Source organism: Cyprinodon variegatus, unplaced genomic scaffold (assembly GCF_000732505.1).
Source record: "Cyprinodon variegatus isolate N-32 unplaced genomic scaffold, C_variegatus-1.0 Scaffold417, whole genome shotgun sequence".
Lineage (NCBI taxonomy): Eukaryota > Metazoa > Chordata > Actinopteri > Cyprinodontiformes > Cyprinodontidae > Cyprinodon > Cyprinodon variegatus.
The window spans coordinates 352,344-370,093 of NW_015150870.1; the positions used below are offsets into that span (position 1 = coordinate 352,344).

At 39.9% G+C, this 17,750-nt stretch overlaps 1 protein-coding gene across 7 annotated transcripts in view; it reads left to right on the top strand.

Annotated features, from left to right (window-relative positions):
- enah (enabled homolog (Drosophila)) overlaps positions 1-14,828 on the top strand; it is a 136,888-nt gene extending 122,060 nt beyond the window's left edge. For 3 of the 7 annotated variants that reach the window (XM_015388245.1, XM_015388244.1, XM_015388242.1), the window contains exons 6-11: positions 508-660; positions 9,068-9,393; positions 9,619-9,752; positions 10,055-10,103; positions 12,313-12,364; positions 14,467-14,572. In XM_015388245.1, the coding sequence (XP_015243731.1) occupies positions 508-660; positions 9,068-9,393; positions 9,619-9,752; positions 10,055-10,103; positions 12,313-12,364; positions 14,467-14,537 (785 nt within the window). In that variant the 3' untranslated portion in view covers positions 14,538-14,572. Of the gene's footprint in view, positions 1-507; positions 661-9,067; positions 9,394-9,618; positions 9,753-10,054; positions 10,104-12,312; positions 12,365-14,466 lie in introns of all 7 variants that reach the window. The other 4 variants (XM_015388243.1, XM_015388249.1, XM_015388246.1 and 1 more) reach the window with 4 other exon arrangements.
- The last annotated feature ends 2,922 nt before the right edge of the window (positions 14,829-17,750 follow it).

Below are 17,750 nucleotides of genomic sequence, written 5' to 3' on the forward strand. Positions count from 1 at the left end.
CCGCGCCCCCGACCCCGCCACTCAGACAGTCGGCCTCCCGATTCGCCACCTCGCTTGGTTCTGCCTTCCACCCTGTCCTGCCTCATTACGCCACGGTTCCCAGGCGGCAGCCGGCCTTCCCGCAAGCCCCGCCTCCAGCCCCCACCCCTCCCACTCCGCCCAAGTCTGTGGTGTGGTCAGCGTGTAACTTCACCCCACTGCCACCCTCGCCTCCCGTCATGATCAGCAGCCCCCCAGGGAAGGCCACGGGCCCGCGGCCCCTCATCCCTCTGGCGGGGCAGTCCCCCCTCAGTCAGAAGCCCCCGTCGCCATCCCCCAACGGCCCCCCCATGTTCCCCGCACCTTCACCTGTCACCATCCCACACAGCCACACCCCCCTCGGAATCACCTGCCCCACTCCGCCCCCGCCACCCACCCCTCCCCCTCTCCCCTCACCCATGGGCCTCCCCTTGTCGTCTTCGTCCGTCTCCTCATCCCAGGCTCCTGGTCTGCCCTCTCCCTCCACAGCGCCCCCTGCTGCCGCAGCTGCCGCCACCTCTGTCTCTGCTGAGCACCTCTCCCTCCCCGTGGGTCTGGGCCTGTCGGGGTCCCTGGAATCGGACGCAGGCTCAGGGCCCCTCCCAGCTCAGGGGGGCTCCTCCTGTCAGCCCCAGCCCCAGGGTAAGGCTTCCAATCTGGTTTCTGCAATCTCTCCTCTGCTCTTCTTCCCTCTGTCTCTCGCTGCCTCTGTCTGAATCACTAACAGGGAGATGGTGGAGCCGGCTGCCGTGCCTTACAGAACCTGCAAAAAACAAATGAAATATTTACAAATGAGTAGATCTTCCTTTGATTTTAGCAGGTAAATAAGACAATTTGCTGATAAATAAGATTTTTAAAAGCAAAAACACTCATTCCATTGGCAGACCTTCTGGTTAACCGCCCAAAATAAAAGCCAAAAGTCTCTAAAAGATTTTTGTAACTTAATTTTAGGCCAGTTTTTGCAGTGAATTGTTTTTCCTATTGTTTATTCTGTTGACTTTTATCGGCTCTTATAAGGATCAGGATGGCCGATCGGTCGAAGGCGCCAGACTCAACGTGTCAATCGTTACCAGCTTAGAGGTTTCTAGTCTCTAATAGGAGGCGTGGGTTCAAATCCCACGCCTGACAATGAAGTTTCGCATTAGTGGAAGTGGTGGCCTACTGGTTAAGGCATATATCTTGGAATCGTGTGGTTGTGAGTTCGAAACCCACTCTCACAGACTGCCACTTTGACTCTCTGAGCAAAGAATCTTAATCCCTGATTGCTCCCCGGGCGCCCCATGATGGCAGCCCACTGCTCCCCAATGGGATGGGTTAAATACAGAGGTAAATTTCTCCAATGTGAGATTAATGAAGGTCAATTATTTATTATAATTATTATTATACCAGCTGAGCTGTTGTAGATTTTCTTTAGTCTGTTTGTGAATCATTTACCTAATAGACCAACATTAAAACAAATTTAATCTGGAAATAAAACTTTGAAAACCATCTTAAATATAACAAGATATTGAGAGTAACTTTGTTGCTTTCTCTGTTGTTTTATTTTATTTTCCTAAAGTTTATTTTCATTTTTTTTTACAGTTTAGATTTTGAAATCCATCTTTTAAGGTTTCTCTTTCTCATAAATGTCATTCTTTTCAAATTTTTTTCACAGATCACATGCACTTCATTTCAAGCCTAATATAAACGCTTGCTCTTATAGTTCACAGTGACCATTAAAATGTTAGCATCCAGCAGACCAATAGAAATACATCTTTTCTACAGAGTAAAACCCGCCACCAGAAGTGAAGAGAAAATTTTCTGGAAAACGCAGTTTCAAAAGAATGTAGTTCATTAAACTGATTCTGGAAAAACAGGAAAACTGGAAAAAAAAAATAAAACGGCAAAGTTACTATCAAAACCTTTTATTTTATTAATATTCTTAAAGTTTCATTTCTGGATTGTTTTTTTCTTTATTTCGACCTTACATGACATGATCTCTGCAACAATATTACTCTATAAAATTGGACCAGTTTGATGTTAAAAAATATCATATATTTGCATTATTGTTAAACCGGTTAAAGTAATGTTAATTTTGGCCCCAAAAGAACATCTGGTTAACCTTTATGTCCCCCATTGCAAAATGTTGGGACACCCCTGACCTGAACTGTTAGACTGGGTGATTAGTGTGCAGGAGCAGCCAAAGGCCTTTGGTTGCACCACAGCCTGGGAGGAAGAAGAAGAATCTTTTAGCTTAAAAGACTGATCCTTTGAGGAAGAGTAGTGTGGCTGGAAGGACACAGAAAATGTGTGAAAAGGTCCAATGAGAACATCCATCCATCCATTTTCCATCAGGCTTTATTCCAAGCGGGGTAGCGAGGGGTGCTGGTGCCCATCTCCAGCTTTCAATGGGTAAAAGGTGGGGTGCACCCTGAATAGGTCGCCAATCTATCAAAGGGCACCAGTGAGACCACAATCAAAGTATTCAACACACATTGGCTGTGTCTGAATGTCCGCCCTGACCACTATATAGTGCTTACACCATTTTAAATAAGTGTCCGAACGTCTAGTGGATGAAAACGTAGCAGATTCAAAATTTCCCACAATGCACCATAAAAAGTAGTGATCATCCATGGTCACTAGACGAGTAGATATATCCCAGATTTCTTTGCGAGAGTTCTCCTTGCAAAGCATCATGGGATTTTTTGAGACAGTGACCCGTTGTATGCTAGGGACAGTGGCAACAAAGCACAAAGATGACACATGCACTGTACGAGGAGGCGGAGTTGCGTGACCAACGGGGAGCGTGGGTCAGTGGATCATCGGTCCGAACGTTCGGTTAAATGAGCTCAAATCCACTATGTAGTGGAAACAGGAACAAAACCTTGTTTGCAGAAACATAACTCTGCTTTCCTGCAATAGGGACAGAGAAGCTAAAGGGAGATGATGGAGGAAAACCGGTTTGAGGCTAGAAAAGTCCTCCCCCTTCCATCCAACTACTGACCCTAAATACAGATCAAAGTCCAGACAAATCAAATTGAGAATCTGAGGCAAAACTTTTTGTTCTCAGCTAACATGGTTGAGATTGGGCTTTTCTGCAAAGAGCCTAAGTGGAAGAAGTAGCTCTATAAACCAGAAAAGACTTTGTGTTGTTCTTGTGCACCTTTTACTACAAACTACCACCTTCCTTAGACGGCTGAATGCTAGCACAGCGAGATTTTATCTAAAATAGATTTTTTTTCCCTCTGCACATTTATGCAATCCGTTGTTTGGGTCTATCACAAAAAATCAGGTCTAAAGCATATAGGAGTTTGTTAAATTGTGATAAATTTGGAAAGGTTTAACTGATATAAATACTTTTGCAAAGCAAAAGATAATCGTGGCTGTAGTTTGTTTGGGATTAACGGTAGCGGATGTTTCTCCATCCCATCCTTTCTCTGGACATCCTGCTTGCTGCTGCAGGACCAGGCTGTCTGCTCACCGAATATGAAACATGTCTTGTCCAGCTTGGCATGCCTGACTCATCCTTATGTGTTAAAGCAGATCTAACACCTTCGCTCTTTTTTTCTTCTTTTCTCATTAATCTTCCACCTTTTGGCTGCTTCTGTGGTTTGTTTCGATCCAACTTTACGCCTCCTGCCTGCATCCAGACAGTCTCACCCAGCATCGGACTGTAAATATAAAAATAATGTGTCAGTGAGCATCTATACGTTTTAAAAAGGACAGGATGTTGAATTTTAGCTTAACGTGTTGATGATGCAACATTATTTAACCCTGTAATGCCAAATGTATCATATTTGATACATACGGTTTCTGAAATGTTTTGCGTCTGACACCTTTTGCATAATTTAATGGTTAAAAACTTTGCTCCAAATCCTATTGTACACAATCAGATCTACCTGATAACAGAGGGCAGAAGACTACACAAAAAATAATCTTGACTTATCGCATAGTAATAAATTATTAATATCAAAAATGTATTTCTGTTTTTTCTTTTTACATATTTTGTTAAAAGGCCAAATAAGGACTTCAAACCAAAAAAAAGTAATTTTCTGTTTTGTTTTATTCTTGGATCGGGCTTTAAAGGGTTAATGTCATCTCGCATTAAAACCATGCAGCAGGAGATACCAGGTGCTTATTATGAATCAAACTGGCTTATTTTAACACAAATAGCTCCACAGCAGCACTCTGATCAATAGCTGGTAAAAACCCACCTCCATGTGGTGACCTCAGAGGGAGAACACTGTTGGAGCTCGCTCAGCATTCTATAACGGAGAAGGAAGGAAACATTGATGGTTGTTCCAAAACATCTAGTCTGGAAATGGTTTGTGTGGTTGAACCATCAGCCAGTTTAAGATCAGGAGAGGGTGGTGAGACTGAGGAACATGGAGGCGTCACACCTTACAGGTCAGAACCATCCAGAGAAAACCTCTAGTTTACAGAGTCGGACTCTGAGCCAGAGGGTGATGCTATTATGACCATAGCAGCCCAAGGAGAATATGCACGCTGGAAAAACATGGCCGCCTCTAGTACAGACAGTATAACTAGTTATTATTAGTTTAAAAAATATAAATTGATTTATGATATCTTATATGATAACATTATTTTCAATAATAAATCTTCCACTGCTGTTACAAGAAATGATCTCTTATATTCCTAAAGGTGTAGCCTGCTACTGCACCTGCTCCTATTAGTGTTGTCAGATCTAGCTGTTTCCAGCCCAAAAACTATGTAAACACCCCCTAAATGTAGAAGAAAAAAAAACATAAATTCATTTGAACCTATTTTAAAACCAAATACCTATAAAACATCAAATACAGAACAAAGAGGCATGTTATTAGCATGAAGTTAGCTCTTACTGCGGTACTACAGAAGCTTAAGAAGGAAAAATCAACCCCCAGAGTGGGTGGAGTCTGGTTACAGTTTCAAAAACCTACATTGCTGTGATAGTTGATTCCTTCCCGCTATCATCGCAACCACAACCCCCATACGGGGGACCAGAATATCTCACCTGTTTAGCCAGGCCAACAATTCCCCCTAGCAACCCAATTTCATAGACATAGACCAGTATCTGGTATTGCAGGCTAACAAAGAACCCAAACGACTCCCCATTCCTAAGAGGTGGACCCGTTCTTCTGGTTCAACTTGCATGTTTCTAAGCCAAAAGAAGACTTTGTTTTTGATCCACTCTATAAAGCCTTGAACTCAATGCTATTTCTGACATTTTGAATTGAAAATGCTTCCTGGATGGGAAGCGATGCGTCTTTAAACTTGGAAATGACTGACTGAGAATCTTCAACAGCATACAGAAGCTAAAACACTTAACTTTGGATCAATCTATGATCTAAGCTCCAAATCAGCCTCTGGTTCTTTTCTGAATAATTTTTTAGATTTATTTTACCTCAACATCATCTGAGCTTGGATGTGGAGCTGGAAAAGGAAGCTGTGGGAGCGGCACAAGAAGGTTCCTTATAACAATCCGTCAGTGTCTGACTCAAACACTGGCTAATGTTCTTCCATAGGCAGGCTGTTGGCAGCAGTTCACTTTTGAGTTTTATTGGACAACTAGATGGGGGAACAAATAAAAAAACACATATTGCAACCACAGAAGAGAAGCCATGGAACTGCTCCAACTTCTCCCGATCTTGTCTGACCTGCTTCACGCACTTTGAAAGCAGCTCAGGATCCTTAGAAAACTTAAATTAGTTGAAGCCATCCTTATGGGGGTTGAAGCAAAACGCTGCAACTCAATGCGATGGCAAAACTGTATGTTAATCCATGAAAAATTCAGCAGCCGTCTTTAACAAAACCAGTTCCAACTCTGTTGTTCTACCGCATATATCATGCCTGCGATGCTATAGTCTTTTTAGATTCAAATCTATTATATGTGGATGCCCTTGATCAATATTAACGTATTGTTCAACAAGAAATACTAGAAAATGTCCAAATGGTGTCATCAACACTTTAAATTTGCTGAATGAATAGATTATTCAATAGATAGCATAACACAGCAGAGGCCCACTGACCTCCATTCTCTGGCCTGAGGACGTTTTTCCCACCAGTACCAGTTGGTGTCAAAGGAAAAGGCGGGGGGGGGGTTGGGTTGACTTTCATTAATCAACAGACAGCATTTCATTTCAAACAGTCACATCTTCCTGTTCAAAGACAATCATCTTGTTTTCATGAATACATCCAGATGAGTGTTTAGCAAATGTTTTGCTTGTTGGCTGCTGTTGCTTCACATTCAGCTCAACAAGCTGAATCAGTTTGTTCTGTTCATCATAAAAGAAACAAAACATGCTGTGTTTCACTGTTTCCTGAATCCATCTTTACTGCACATTAATCTGCTCTGAAATGACTGTCATTAATAACTTGCACCTCCATGTTGCTGGTTGTGGGCTTACAGTCAAACATGGGCATGCATCGTTGAAATGCATTGGTTTCTACCTTAATTTATACTGCAATGTTAAAATTGGGGATGTACAGTTAATAAATTTGATGAAACTTATTTTTTACCTCATTCAGAGTGAGGAAAACTCCTGCATCCTTTCCTCAGTTGCTTCTTAGATGCCAGTAGTATTACCATCCAGCTGAGCTGCAGGGTTTGGAAGTAGAATAATGTGAAGATAAATTGTCTTTTGATTTGCCATTGGATAATGCTTACCGGTAGGTGTAGAGTTTCATCTGATAACTCATGATCAATCAATTTCTAAAATAGTCATCAACTAATTTGGCATTAATTCCCTAACTAGATTAATGGAACTTAGACTTTAAAACAGTCCACTTGCTAAAAGAAGAACATACTAACAGCAGCAATTAGGACACAACTCTACAAACAATTTAAATATTTTCCAATTGACAATGAAAATGTTACATGCAAGTATATTTTTATCATGTTTTCGCCATTTAGAACTCATCTAAAATTAGCAATAAAGATTATTCAGCAATAGAGGTTTCCACGGGTCATTACAATCATTAAGTCATTAAATCATTATTTTTTAAATTAAGGCCCTAATTGGCATTAAAATTTGATTATCGTGGCATCAAAATGCTTTATATATAAAAACAAATTTTAAAAAGTCTATCAAAACAATTTTGTCAGATATATCATATTGCGATATATTTGCGTAGAACTGCTTCTGGTTGATCGTAAAACCGTATGTTTGGAAAAGAAGCTCAAGGCGGAGAAAAAGCAGGAGAATGTGGAAATGCAAAATTCAACAAAAGTGGCTGGAAAACGAGGAATTCGAGACATAGCTGCAACCTGTCAATGGTAAAGATAAAGGATTCTTATTATAGGAGAGTCATGGGTACTTGCTGATGGTTTAAAATTATTTCTAAGAGCATTAAATTAGAGTTATCATTCCTGTATAAACCCTGTTATTATTCCTGTAATTCAGGCATTTATTTATTTCAAGATATGAACTTATTTTAGATTATTGGAAAAGTATGAATAATTCAGGGTTTCCGCAGGTCATTGAAAATCATTTAAAAGTCAGTTTATTATTTTTTAAAGTAAGGCATTGATAGGCATTAAAATTCATTAACTGTGATTATTTTTGCATTAAAAATTCTTTATTTAAAAAAAAAACATTTATAAAAACAGTTTTGTCAGATATATTATACTGCGATACATTTGCGTGGAACTGCTTCTGGTTGATCATAAAGCTGTATGTTCGGAAAAGAAGCTCGAGGTTGAGAAAAAGGAAAATCAAGAAAATGCAAACTTCAGCAAAAGTTGCTGGAAAACAAGGAATTTGGGACATGGTTGCAGCCTGTCGAGGGGTACTTGTTGATGGCATTACAATTATTTCTAAGAGCACTGAAAGATAATGAAAAAGCATTTAATTAGAGTGACTCATTCCTGTATAAACCCTGTAATTCATGGCTGCAGCCATACTTAAGTTTGTCGAGATGAAGATCACACCGTAAACCAACAACTGGTAAACCAAAACCTTTTTTAACAGCAGAATAAAAGTCATAAAGTAAACAACTGTCCAATAAAAAATAATTATTTCATAATTAAGTCTTTATTTGACATTTTAACAGAATCAATATTGTCAAAGTTTTTTTTGTTGTTTTTGTTTTTTTTTTTTAGAAAAATTCCCAATGCAATTACACTGGATCCCCTCTAGGGGGCACCCCTCTCCACTTTGGAAAATGCTGATTTACTCCAAACAAATCATAATGTGTTGGTGATAATCAAGAATCAATACTTGCTGCAAAATAGAATCCAAGAAGCTCTGCTCAGATTAAAGTCAAAAAAAGAACAAGAAAACATAACCACGACCTTTTACTGGAATCCCTAAAATATCACATTAGTTCATCAACCCCCTCACATCGCCTATTTGCTCTTAACATGTGGATCAAATCACCTGTGTTGTTCTCCTTCAGCTCATTACTGATGATGTCACATCCTGTTATTGTAAACAGTAAAGCCCAGAATAATCAATGGAAATTAGATTTAAAATCAATTCCATTCAGTTTAGACATTTGTTTTAGAAAAAATGTAGGCGGCCATCTTTGTAAAACAATTTGTAATCATTTGTTTCTGTATTAATTAGCAGATCCTCTTGTCTTTGAGGTCGGAATGCCTTCCTAGCATAACCCTAAACTTTAGCTCGCTCCAGAGATTCAAGCCAGGGTTCAGTTAATATTACTACCAGTCAGACCAAGGGTTTCTTATTCTTAATCTACTTGTTTATGAATGATTTCAACCTAATCTGTAAATCTCCATCTGATTCTAACGCTCCTATTTTCCTGGGTTGTTGTTATGCAGCAAACTCGGAGATTGATTATTTGTCATTTTAATGTGGAGATGAGTAACTGAGCTCCATGGCTAAGGACAGTTAGTAGTTGAATTATTACGTTAGAAGTGTCTAACGTGAGGAAGGTTTATTGTAGAGAAGCAGTAGTTATTCAGCTTTCAGTCGTTTCTTTGTTCAAACTAAAGTTAGAAAAGGAGGAAAACCTTCAGGTTTGGATATTTGGTTGAAGGTCTGAGGTTTTATTCTGTCAGAATGAAACTTTCAACCTGATTTTCTCTTCTCTCCCTCCCCATCCATCCCAGCAGACGTGGCTCAGACTCCGGCACTGACCACCCCTACCCCTCCCCCACCTCCACCCCTGCCGCCCGGCTCCACTGTGACCTCAGCAGCTGCCAGCCCCACCACCCCGGCCGGACACCCTCCTCCACCACCGGCTCCTCCTCTCCCTCCCTCTCTGACTCCAGGCGGGACGCCACCCCCTCCACCGGGTCCTCCTCCCCCTCCCGGAGCACCACCACCACCCCCGGCACCACCTCTTCCCGCGGGGCTCTTCTCTCCTGCCGAGGATCGCCCCATCTCTGGTCTGGCCGCCGCCCTCGCTGGAGCCAAGCTGCGCAAAGTGCCAAGGGTGAGCAGCTCGGTTCTCCCTGCCACCTGAGCCGCCATTGTTGCTTTAGTGGTTTGCAGCTCCTCTAGCTCAGGGAGTCATGCTTGGTCTCACCCATGCAGTCACCATCTGTCACAGCTCACCTCAGGCCCAACGCTCCATGGCTGCTTATCTGTGCTACATGACAAAACACTGGAAATAAAACACATGATAAATTCACAGTTAGCTGTTTGTTTCCCCCTATAGAGCGATGACGCAGGGGCAGCTCTGGCAGCGGCCCTGTCGGGGGCCGCAGGGGCCAAAACTGAGGCCAGAGGAAATGGGCCTTTGCCTGGAGGAGGAGGACTGATGGAGGAGATGAGCGCCTTACTGGCCAGGAGGTAGATTGCTGATTCTAGTTTGTGTGAAGCTCCTTATTCTATTGATTAGATCTATTTTAATGCAAAACCAACTAGACTCAGATTACAGCTGCATGACTGTAGGATTATGTCGTCATTTGGGACATTTATGGCCGTCTTCAGTGTTCATCCTGAGCATTTGTAGCCACAGAGTCCTTTACTTTACATATAGCAGATTCTGATGCTTCCATGTAAGTAAATGGAAAGTTCTGATTAGTTTAAGAACAGTTATCTTTATGTTACCATTTTGTTTTTGATGGCTAGCATTGTCGTTTGTCCTTCAGGAGAAGAATCGCAGAGAAGGGCTCCTCACCTGAACCTGACCAGAGATCAGTAGGTGTCATCAACTTGATTTATCTCTGATTTGCTTCCATTTTCAAATTTTTCATGTATTTAAATTTTTTTTTTCCCCTTCTGAGTCACACAAAAGCTCTTGTGTGAGCCGTGGTTTCCTCAGAGAGGCCAAGATCTACATTCCTCACATTCTTCTCTGAAACGATTCCTCAGTCTCTCAGTGCTTCATGCTAGGAATGTGAGAAACATTCCAATGTCAAAAACCTGTGGAAAGATTTAGAAATTTAATATTATCAGTAAAACTTCAAAAGAGTTTCCCTTTTTCCTCAGGGAGCATCATACACATCTACTTTTACAGACGTTTAAACACTCAGAGTGCATTCTTTTCAGATTATCACTGGCCATTGATCAGGAACATTTTTTTTTACTTTTGTTATAATCTTTATTATTTCACACAAAATGACATATAAACATACAACTAGGAAATAACATAAGGAGATGCTTTTACTGTTTTAGTTCTAACATGTAATCATATCTGTAATACAGTGGTAGCCAGTCAAAATTCTTGATGGGTCCTTTGCTTGTTCCCTATAATTAATTTTTAAACATTAATCTTTGTACTAAAATCTTCTTTCTGTCATGATTTGTGGACATTAGGATCTAAAGAGAAGATTATCTCCTGGTCAGAGCCTGTACTTCAGTGAAAGGGTGGAGTCAGAGTAAAAAATATGCAAGAGGGGGTCACTCCATTGGCTGAAAGTTGGAGGGGATTTTGCTGGGAGTTGGAGGGAAGTTGGCTGCCATTCAGCTGCCGTTTGACAGGGAAGGGCCATTTTGAATGGCTGCTACTGTACATCTTGCCTTTTTTTAAGCATTTTTTTACTCTCTCCATTCCATTATACATTATACTATACTGATATAAAGCCAATGTCTGAAATAAGTTTTATTGGGGGGTGGCGGTGGTGTAGGACATAAAGGTCGCTAGTGCCTAAAATCAAGCCTTTAAAAAAAATTATTTCCTTTTGAATATTCTTCCAAAAAGTCTGAAAACTATAAAATATGAGTGAACCACCAGTCCATAACCACTCTAACACCTCTCTGAGACCCTTAACCCCTGATTGCTCCCCACGATGGCACCCCACTTTTCCCCAAGGTTTTTTTTTTCTAATGTGAGATCAATAAAGTTCAATTATTATTATTGTTGTTATTATTATAAGTATTACTTTACTCTGATGTGAGAGATGGAGTAATAAAAGGCCTTGTTCTGATCTTCCAATCAAACAGGTACTTTATGTCCTGTTATAAAGGTTTCTTTTATTGTTTGTCTGGAACTGAAGCTAATTAATACAAGTTGTGAAACACCTTATTTTTTTATGTGCAGAGATGTAAAACTATCATTAACAGACAGGGTGTGTCGCTCTGACATACTGTCAGGCTTTCTGACTGTGAGATAGCTCTCTGTTTTTAATTATATCCACCAATCAGTGCTGAGAGACATTGTTAGCACCTTTTAAACGGTGGGCTTCTGTTGGCTCTGAATTTTAAAACATGATTCCATTAAGGCCATTAACTCACTAAAGCCTTCTCCATCTACTGTGGTAACTGCTAGCATGTCACTTTCTGTCATGCTACAAACATTCTGTTGTAATGCCTTTAACTTTCCTGTTGTCACATCCTCTCCTTCTGAACACAGCTTAGAAGATCTGCTGCTCCTCCATGCAGCTCAGCTAAATGGGAGATATTTAGGTCAGAACTAAAGGAGTTTATCCAGAGTTTATATTTACAACCCGAACAGAAGTATATTCTGCATCCTTTGATCCATTAAAAAGTGGAAATAATCTGGACCACACTCTAGATCCATTCAGGATTTTGCTCGAGCATGGCTCTGCTCTGGCATTACTTCTATTACCAGTGAGGCTCCACTTAAGAACCAATTACCGGTATGTATTAAGGCTGCCTCATTCAGAGCCCTAATTCTCCGTCTGAGGACGGTAAATAAATTTGAACCTTTTTCTTGCAGGAAATGCCTCAGCTTCCTAACTCCACAATTTGTTTTCATCTCTAGTTCTTAAAGCTCTTCTAGTTAGATATAGTAATGCTATTTGAAGGAATGACTTTAGGCTTCTGAGGTTTCACTCTGAAATGTACCAGAAGTCTGTTGTTTAAATGGATAAAAAAAAAAAAAGAAAATCATTTTGTTTTTGAATGACTTGGCTTTAACTTTTAAACATGTCTGCCTGCCCAACAGGAGGACAGTGAGATCAACACAACCCCAAAAGTGTCAGCCTGTAGCACACCAGGTAAGTTTCTGAGGCCTTACTGCTTTCTTTCTCTGCTTTATTTTCTATCAGCTTTGTAGCATATTTCTAAAGCTTTGATATGCTAAAGCTCTCCTTTAAAAGAGCATAAAGCAAAGGCATTGGAAATGTTTTTCCATCCTTCCTTCTGTTAGCTTTGTTAGAAGCAGATACTGCTGGAGGTTTCCACCTGTTAAAAGGGAGGTTTTCCTCCCCACTGTTGCCAAATGAATATTCACTATGAGAGATTGCTGGAAAGTCAGCGACGCATTGAAAGCAGCGCAAAATGTTAATCCAGGAGGAGGGAGTTCTAGTCAGCCACCTGATGTAATCAGCGGAGTTTACTTGGATAGAAAAACTTTAATCTGTGTTTGAATTGATTGAATTATCTTTAAATGACCTCGAGATGACGCGTAATGTGAATTGTCGCCATATTAATTGAGTTTTTGATAGAGGGAATATTTAACTGCCCTTGGCAGCTTTTATTAGTCTGTGCTGTTTGTATGACCAAAACGGTTCGCTCATTAGTTACATGGATGCAAATAGTTTGAAGGAAGGCCTGTTTAGATCAAAAATGCTTCAGCTAAACATGTCAACACTGAAGAATCCAGTCCTATCTGGAAAGAAATTTCATTCCAATGTACATAGGTGTTTTTTTCCAATCCCCATTCCGACCGGCGTCAACGGACACAACCATTTGGATCTTTGGAGTAAAATCTCCTCATGTACAACATTAGTGTGAAGTTTTTCTCTTTACTAATCTTCATCCAACAGCTCTGGTCCTCCTTAGAGCAGGAGGTGGCTCTAAATATAATGTATGGAGGAACATGCCATCCCAACATCTATCCCTATAGCAAATATTAGCAGAAGGTACAAATGAGCCCTTAACTAAAATGATCACCAAAAACTAAAGTATGATGCGATGGAGGTCCATAATGTGTGAAAAAAACATCAACAGACACGACTAAAGAAAAGGAAATAGGCACTAGGAGCTACAGCTGAGGATGAGCGGACCAGTATGGGTTTGTTTGCAAAACAGGCAGCTTCTACAACTATTGAAGCGTGTCTAAAAAGCTAGACAGAAAATCTGATCTAAAGCTTGGTACACACGTCATGATCGGATCATTTATTTAGTGTCCAGTAGTTTAGACTACTGTAACAGTCTATTCTCATGTCTAAACAAAAAGGAGTTGTCTCGTCTTCAGCAGGTTCAGGACTCTGCGGCAAGGTTAATGACTCATACAAACAGAAGGACTCATATTACGCCGATTCTAAAAACTCTTCATTGGCCCCCAGTCTCTTTTTGGTTTCAGTTTAAAATCCTGGTGCTGACCTTCAGGGCCTTTTAAGGTCAGCCTCCCTCCTACATTAGAGACCAGAACCTGATCATGGCCCCTTATACTTGTTAAAGGACCAGGGGAGGTTTTGATAGCACTCTTTAACGATCTTCCACTTTCCTTGATTAGCTTACTTGATTCTGTTGATGTTTTTAAGAGTGAACAAAAAACCTATTGGTTTAAAAAAGCATTTTAATTCCAGTAGATTAAGGGTTGTTTTATGACCATGTCTTTTGTGACTGTAAATGTATTTTATTTGTATTTTAATTTTGTGAAGCATTTTGTGACCTCTATGTCTGTGAAAGGTACTATATAAATAAACATTACTTAATTACTTACTATTACATGTAAACAGAGATTTAGATCCTCCGATCAAACAAGAATTAGATTGGATCTGAGAGATTTTATGCCGGTAAATGTAGCTATTGTGTAAATCTAATCTATAATAATTCCTATGTTGACTTGAGATTTAATGTATTACCAAAAACGGGTATCTTTTGAATTTATTTATTTATTTTTTGTTTTTTGTGGTTAAAGGGTAAAAAGAAAAGCTGGCGTTTTTAGTGCAGTCTGATGTTTTTAGTATTAGGTTTTAGCTGATCAAAGAGATTGAGTTCTTCACCTTCTATCAGACCTGTTAATGTGTTTAATTCCTTGGTCACAAATTAAGCCAAGAAATGATCTTTTGGCTACTATCTAATGTTTTAAAAAATCAACATTAGTAGAAGTTTGTCTTTTGTTGATTTGTGTGCTTTTGTTGTTTTGAAGACATGCCCAGGAAACCATGGGAAAGAACGAACACCATGAATGGTAGCAAATCTCCAGTGATTGGAAGGTAAAGTTTCCCCTCAGCAGACACTCTGATCATCTCATTACGTCTTCGTCTTAAACTCTAATTAATATGAGATTAATCTGGATCACTTTGAAAACTTTTATAAAACAACAAGCTGTTAGTATCAGCTAGCTTTAGCATGATGCACCTCTGGGGCCGTTTAGTGATGCCTAACGACTTTAAAGCTTGTGTTGCCTCTATGTGCACAACAGGGGTTCCTCACACATTGCTATGTTGAGAAAATATCAGATGAGGGATGATGTTTCACTGTCTGACCTACGGTGGGCTACCGGTTTGGGCATTTCGCCTGGAATCCAGAGGTTCTGACTTCCAGCCCCGCTCCCGCACAATGGCGGCCCACTGCTCCCAAAGGGGATGGGTTAAATGCCGAGAGTTAATTTCATTGCTCTGTACTTGTGACGGTGGAATGACGATAAAAAACTGGAATATTAGCCGATACTGGCTCAGATGTGAAGCTCGCAGACATTTTAACTTCTGATCAGGGTTTACTAATCATGGAACAACAGTGAATCCCTCAAATAATTAATTGTAAATATATCAAACCTAGATAATAGCGTCACATAGAAAACCTAAATATAATAAAGATTTCATAAGTAAAAACCATCTAAAACATCTGAAGAACTCTGAAATTTCAAAAATAGAATAAAAATTCCCTTTTACAATGTCTGTAGGTCTGAAACAAAGATTTAAAAGATGAAAGGAAATACTACTATCTGGTCTAACACAATATGTTCACTGTGCAGGTCATTAGATATTTTAAAATAAGTCAACAGAGATAAGTTATTATATAATATAATAAATGCAATTAAAACACAAGAGACACATCTGGTTCTACAGGTCTAACATGTATCCTGATATATGCAGATTCATGTGAGCACAATTACAAAAGATCAATTACACTGCAGAAAATGTTCATTTTAATAATTCACTTTTACCTAATTTAAGTGCATTTTTTCCTAAATTTACTTTGTTAATGCAACAAGACGATAAATATTTAAAATAAGAAAAAACAATTACATTGTTTTATTTCAAGTGCATATTAACTAATTATGTTACTGTAAGAGTAAAAGCAAGAATTCTATTGGCAGATCATCTTATTTACCTGCTCAAATTAAGGCTAAATACACCTAATTTAAGAAATGTTGACTTGCATCTGCATTGTTTTTGCAGTGTAATAAATGTATAACAGCATATTTAATCAGAATTTTTAAATAAAACATTTGCTTCCTCCATTTGAAGTGGTCCAGAAGCCAAACAAAAGCACCGTATTTCATTCAGTAAGAATAGAATTGCCATGTTTGGACAGATCTCAGCCCATCTGCCTCGTACCAGCTGTCATGCATGGCAGGGACGGGGTCATGGTTTGGGCCTCTTTTACAAAAACACTTCAACAAAGGATCTAGATATGATCTGCAGTGCATGATATGTGAGGAATGCTATGGAACAGAGGTGAAAGATACAAGGTATGTTATTTTCATGGTCTGAGGAAGGTATTGTGACACTAGGTGAAACACTGACGTGATCAGAACTCATCTGATAACTGAAGCATGGCTGACGCCGACTCATCAACTGGACAATGATCCCAATCATAGCAACAAATCTGCAACAAAGTGGCTAAAAAGAGATAAAAAAATCAAGACTAAAGTAATCCAAAGTCCAGCCTGATTAAATGCTGTGAGACTAAACTCCTAAACAAGGGGTTGTTTTATTTGAAATAAACATATAGTGATGTTTCTAAAGGTTAAAACTTTAGGTTAACATGAGTTAATGTTTGTGAAGATCTCATAAAGACGCCTCATCAGGCAGCTAGAGCTGTAGGAAGTAAAGTCTGTGTCTCTGCTGCTCACACAGACGAGAGTCTCCGTGGAGAAATCCCATGGGAGCAGATTCCTCCTCCAGGTAGAGAGACAAAAGCTCTGAGGAGTTTCAGGAACCTTCTCCTCCAGTCCAGCTCTTTCCCTTAATCTCAGTTTGCTGTGATGGAAGTGTTCTTTTCCTTCTTTACAATTTAGAAAGCAGTAGTTGTTAAATGCTTGGAGGAATGTTTCTGTGTGTTCCTCTCTAACCCGCCGGCCTGCAGGGACCAGCTTTGTGTGGCTTATTTCCCCCCGATGATGAAATTCAAACATCATCTTGTCGTTGTGTTTGCATGCTGTTTTCATCCAGACGTTTTCTGTACTGCTCCAGAACAGAGGAATCTATGTGGCTGTGTCACATTCTGCGCACCCTCCCTATCATTAGTGGCCGCCCGGCGCAGCGTAGAGTTGGCGTAGGATTATCTTTGCAGAGCCAGAGCAAATAGCGCCGTCGTTCACAGATAAGGCAGAGCGTATGCATGAGAGGGCACACCAGATGGGAGGTCTGGTTGTTTAAAACCAGAGCCAGAGAGCTGACTGAGCTCTCAAAATATTAAATATTCATTTTTCTACAGACTGGAAGAGGCCAACTTTCTCACACAGTTGCAGAATATCTGATCTTTGTTGAAGTTGTAGTGTGTAACATGTGGAAACAAACCGTTTTCAGCTCGATGATGACCTGCCGCTCAGCTCATTTCCTTTCCTTTCACTTCGCCCTCCTACCAAGCTTCCTCTCTTTAAACTGATTGGCTGCTTTCTGAGCGAGTATAGAGCAACCGGGGGCTCGGCCTAATTGCTGGCATCCTCTTTGCTTTTTTTTGGGCTTGACTTTAACACAATATTTTCTTAGTCCAGTAATTGTGTGATCCATTTCAGAGAAACAAGACAATAAAGTCACAGATTATACATCATGTTAAAACTTGTCAGCCTCTGAACACGCATAAATATATGAAAGAAAGTCAAGAGAAATCATGGTTTATATATCAAAGTATTCTTTCTAATAGTAGGAATAAATCCAGTTGTTCTAGTTCTGGATTCAGAAACACAAATGACCCCTGGGCTGCAATATTTGATCCACCAACAGAGGTGATGGAGAACTATGAAAGATAAAATCTACATGTAATACAGCACAAACCTTTAGTGCAATCAGCTGTATTCTAATTCTAAATGCAGTGAATGAATGAATAGGAATTTATTTCAGGCAATTTTTCAGACAAACAAATTCACAAACATCAATAAATCAATCAACCAAATACACACAAAAGAGGGGGGTTGACATTAACCTTACCAAATGCCAATTTCCAAACTAACTAAGTTCACCTGAACATAAATACAAAAAAAAC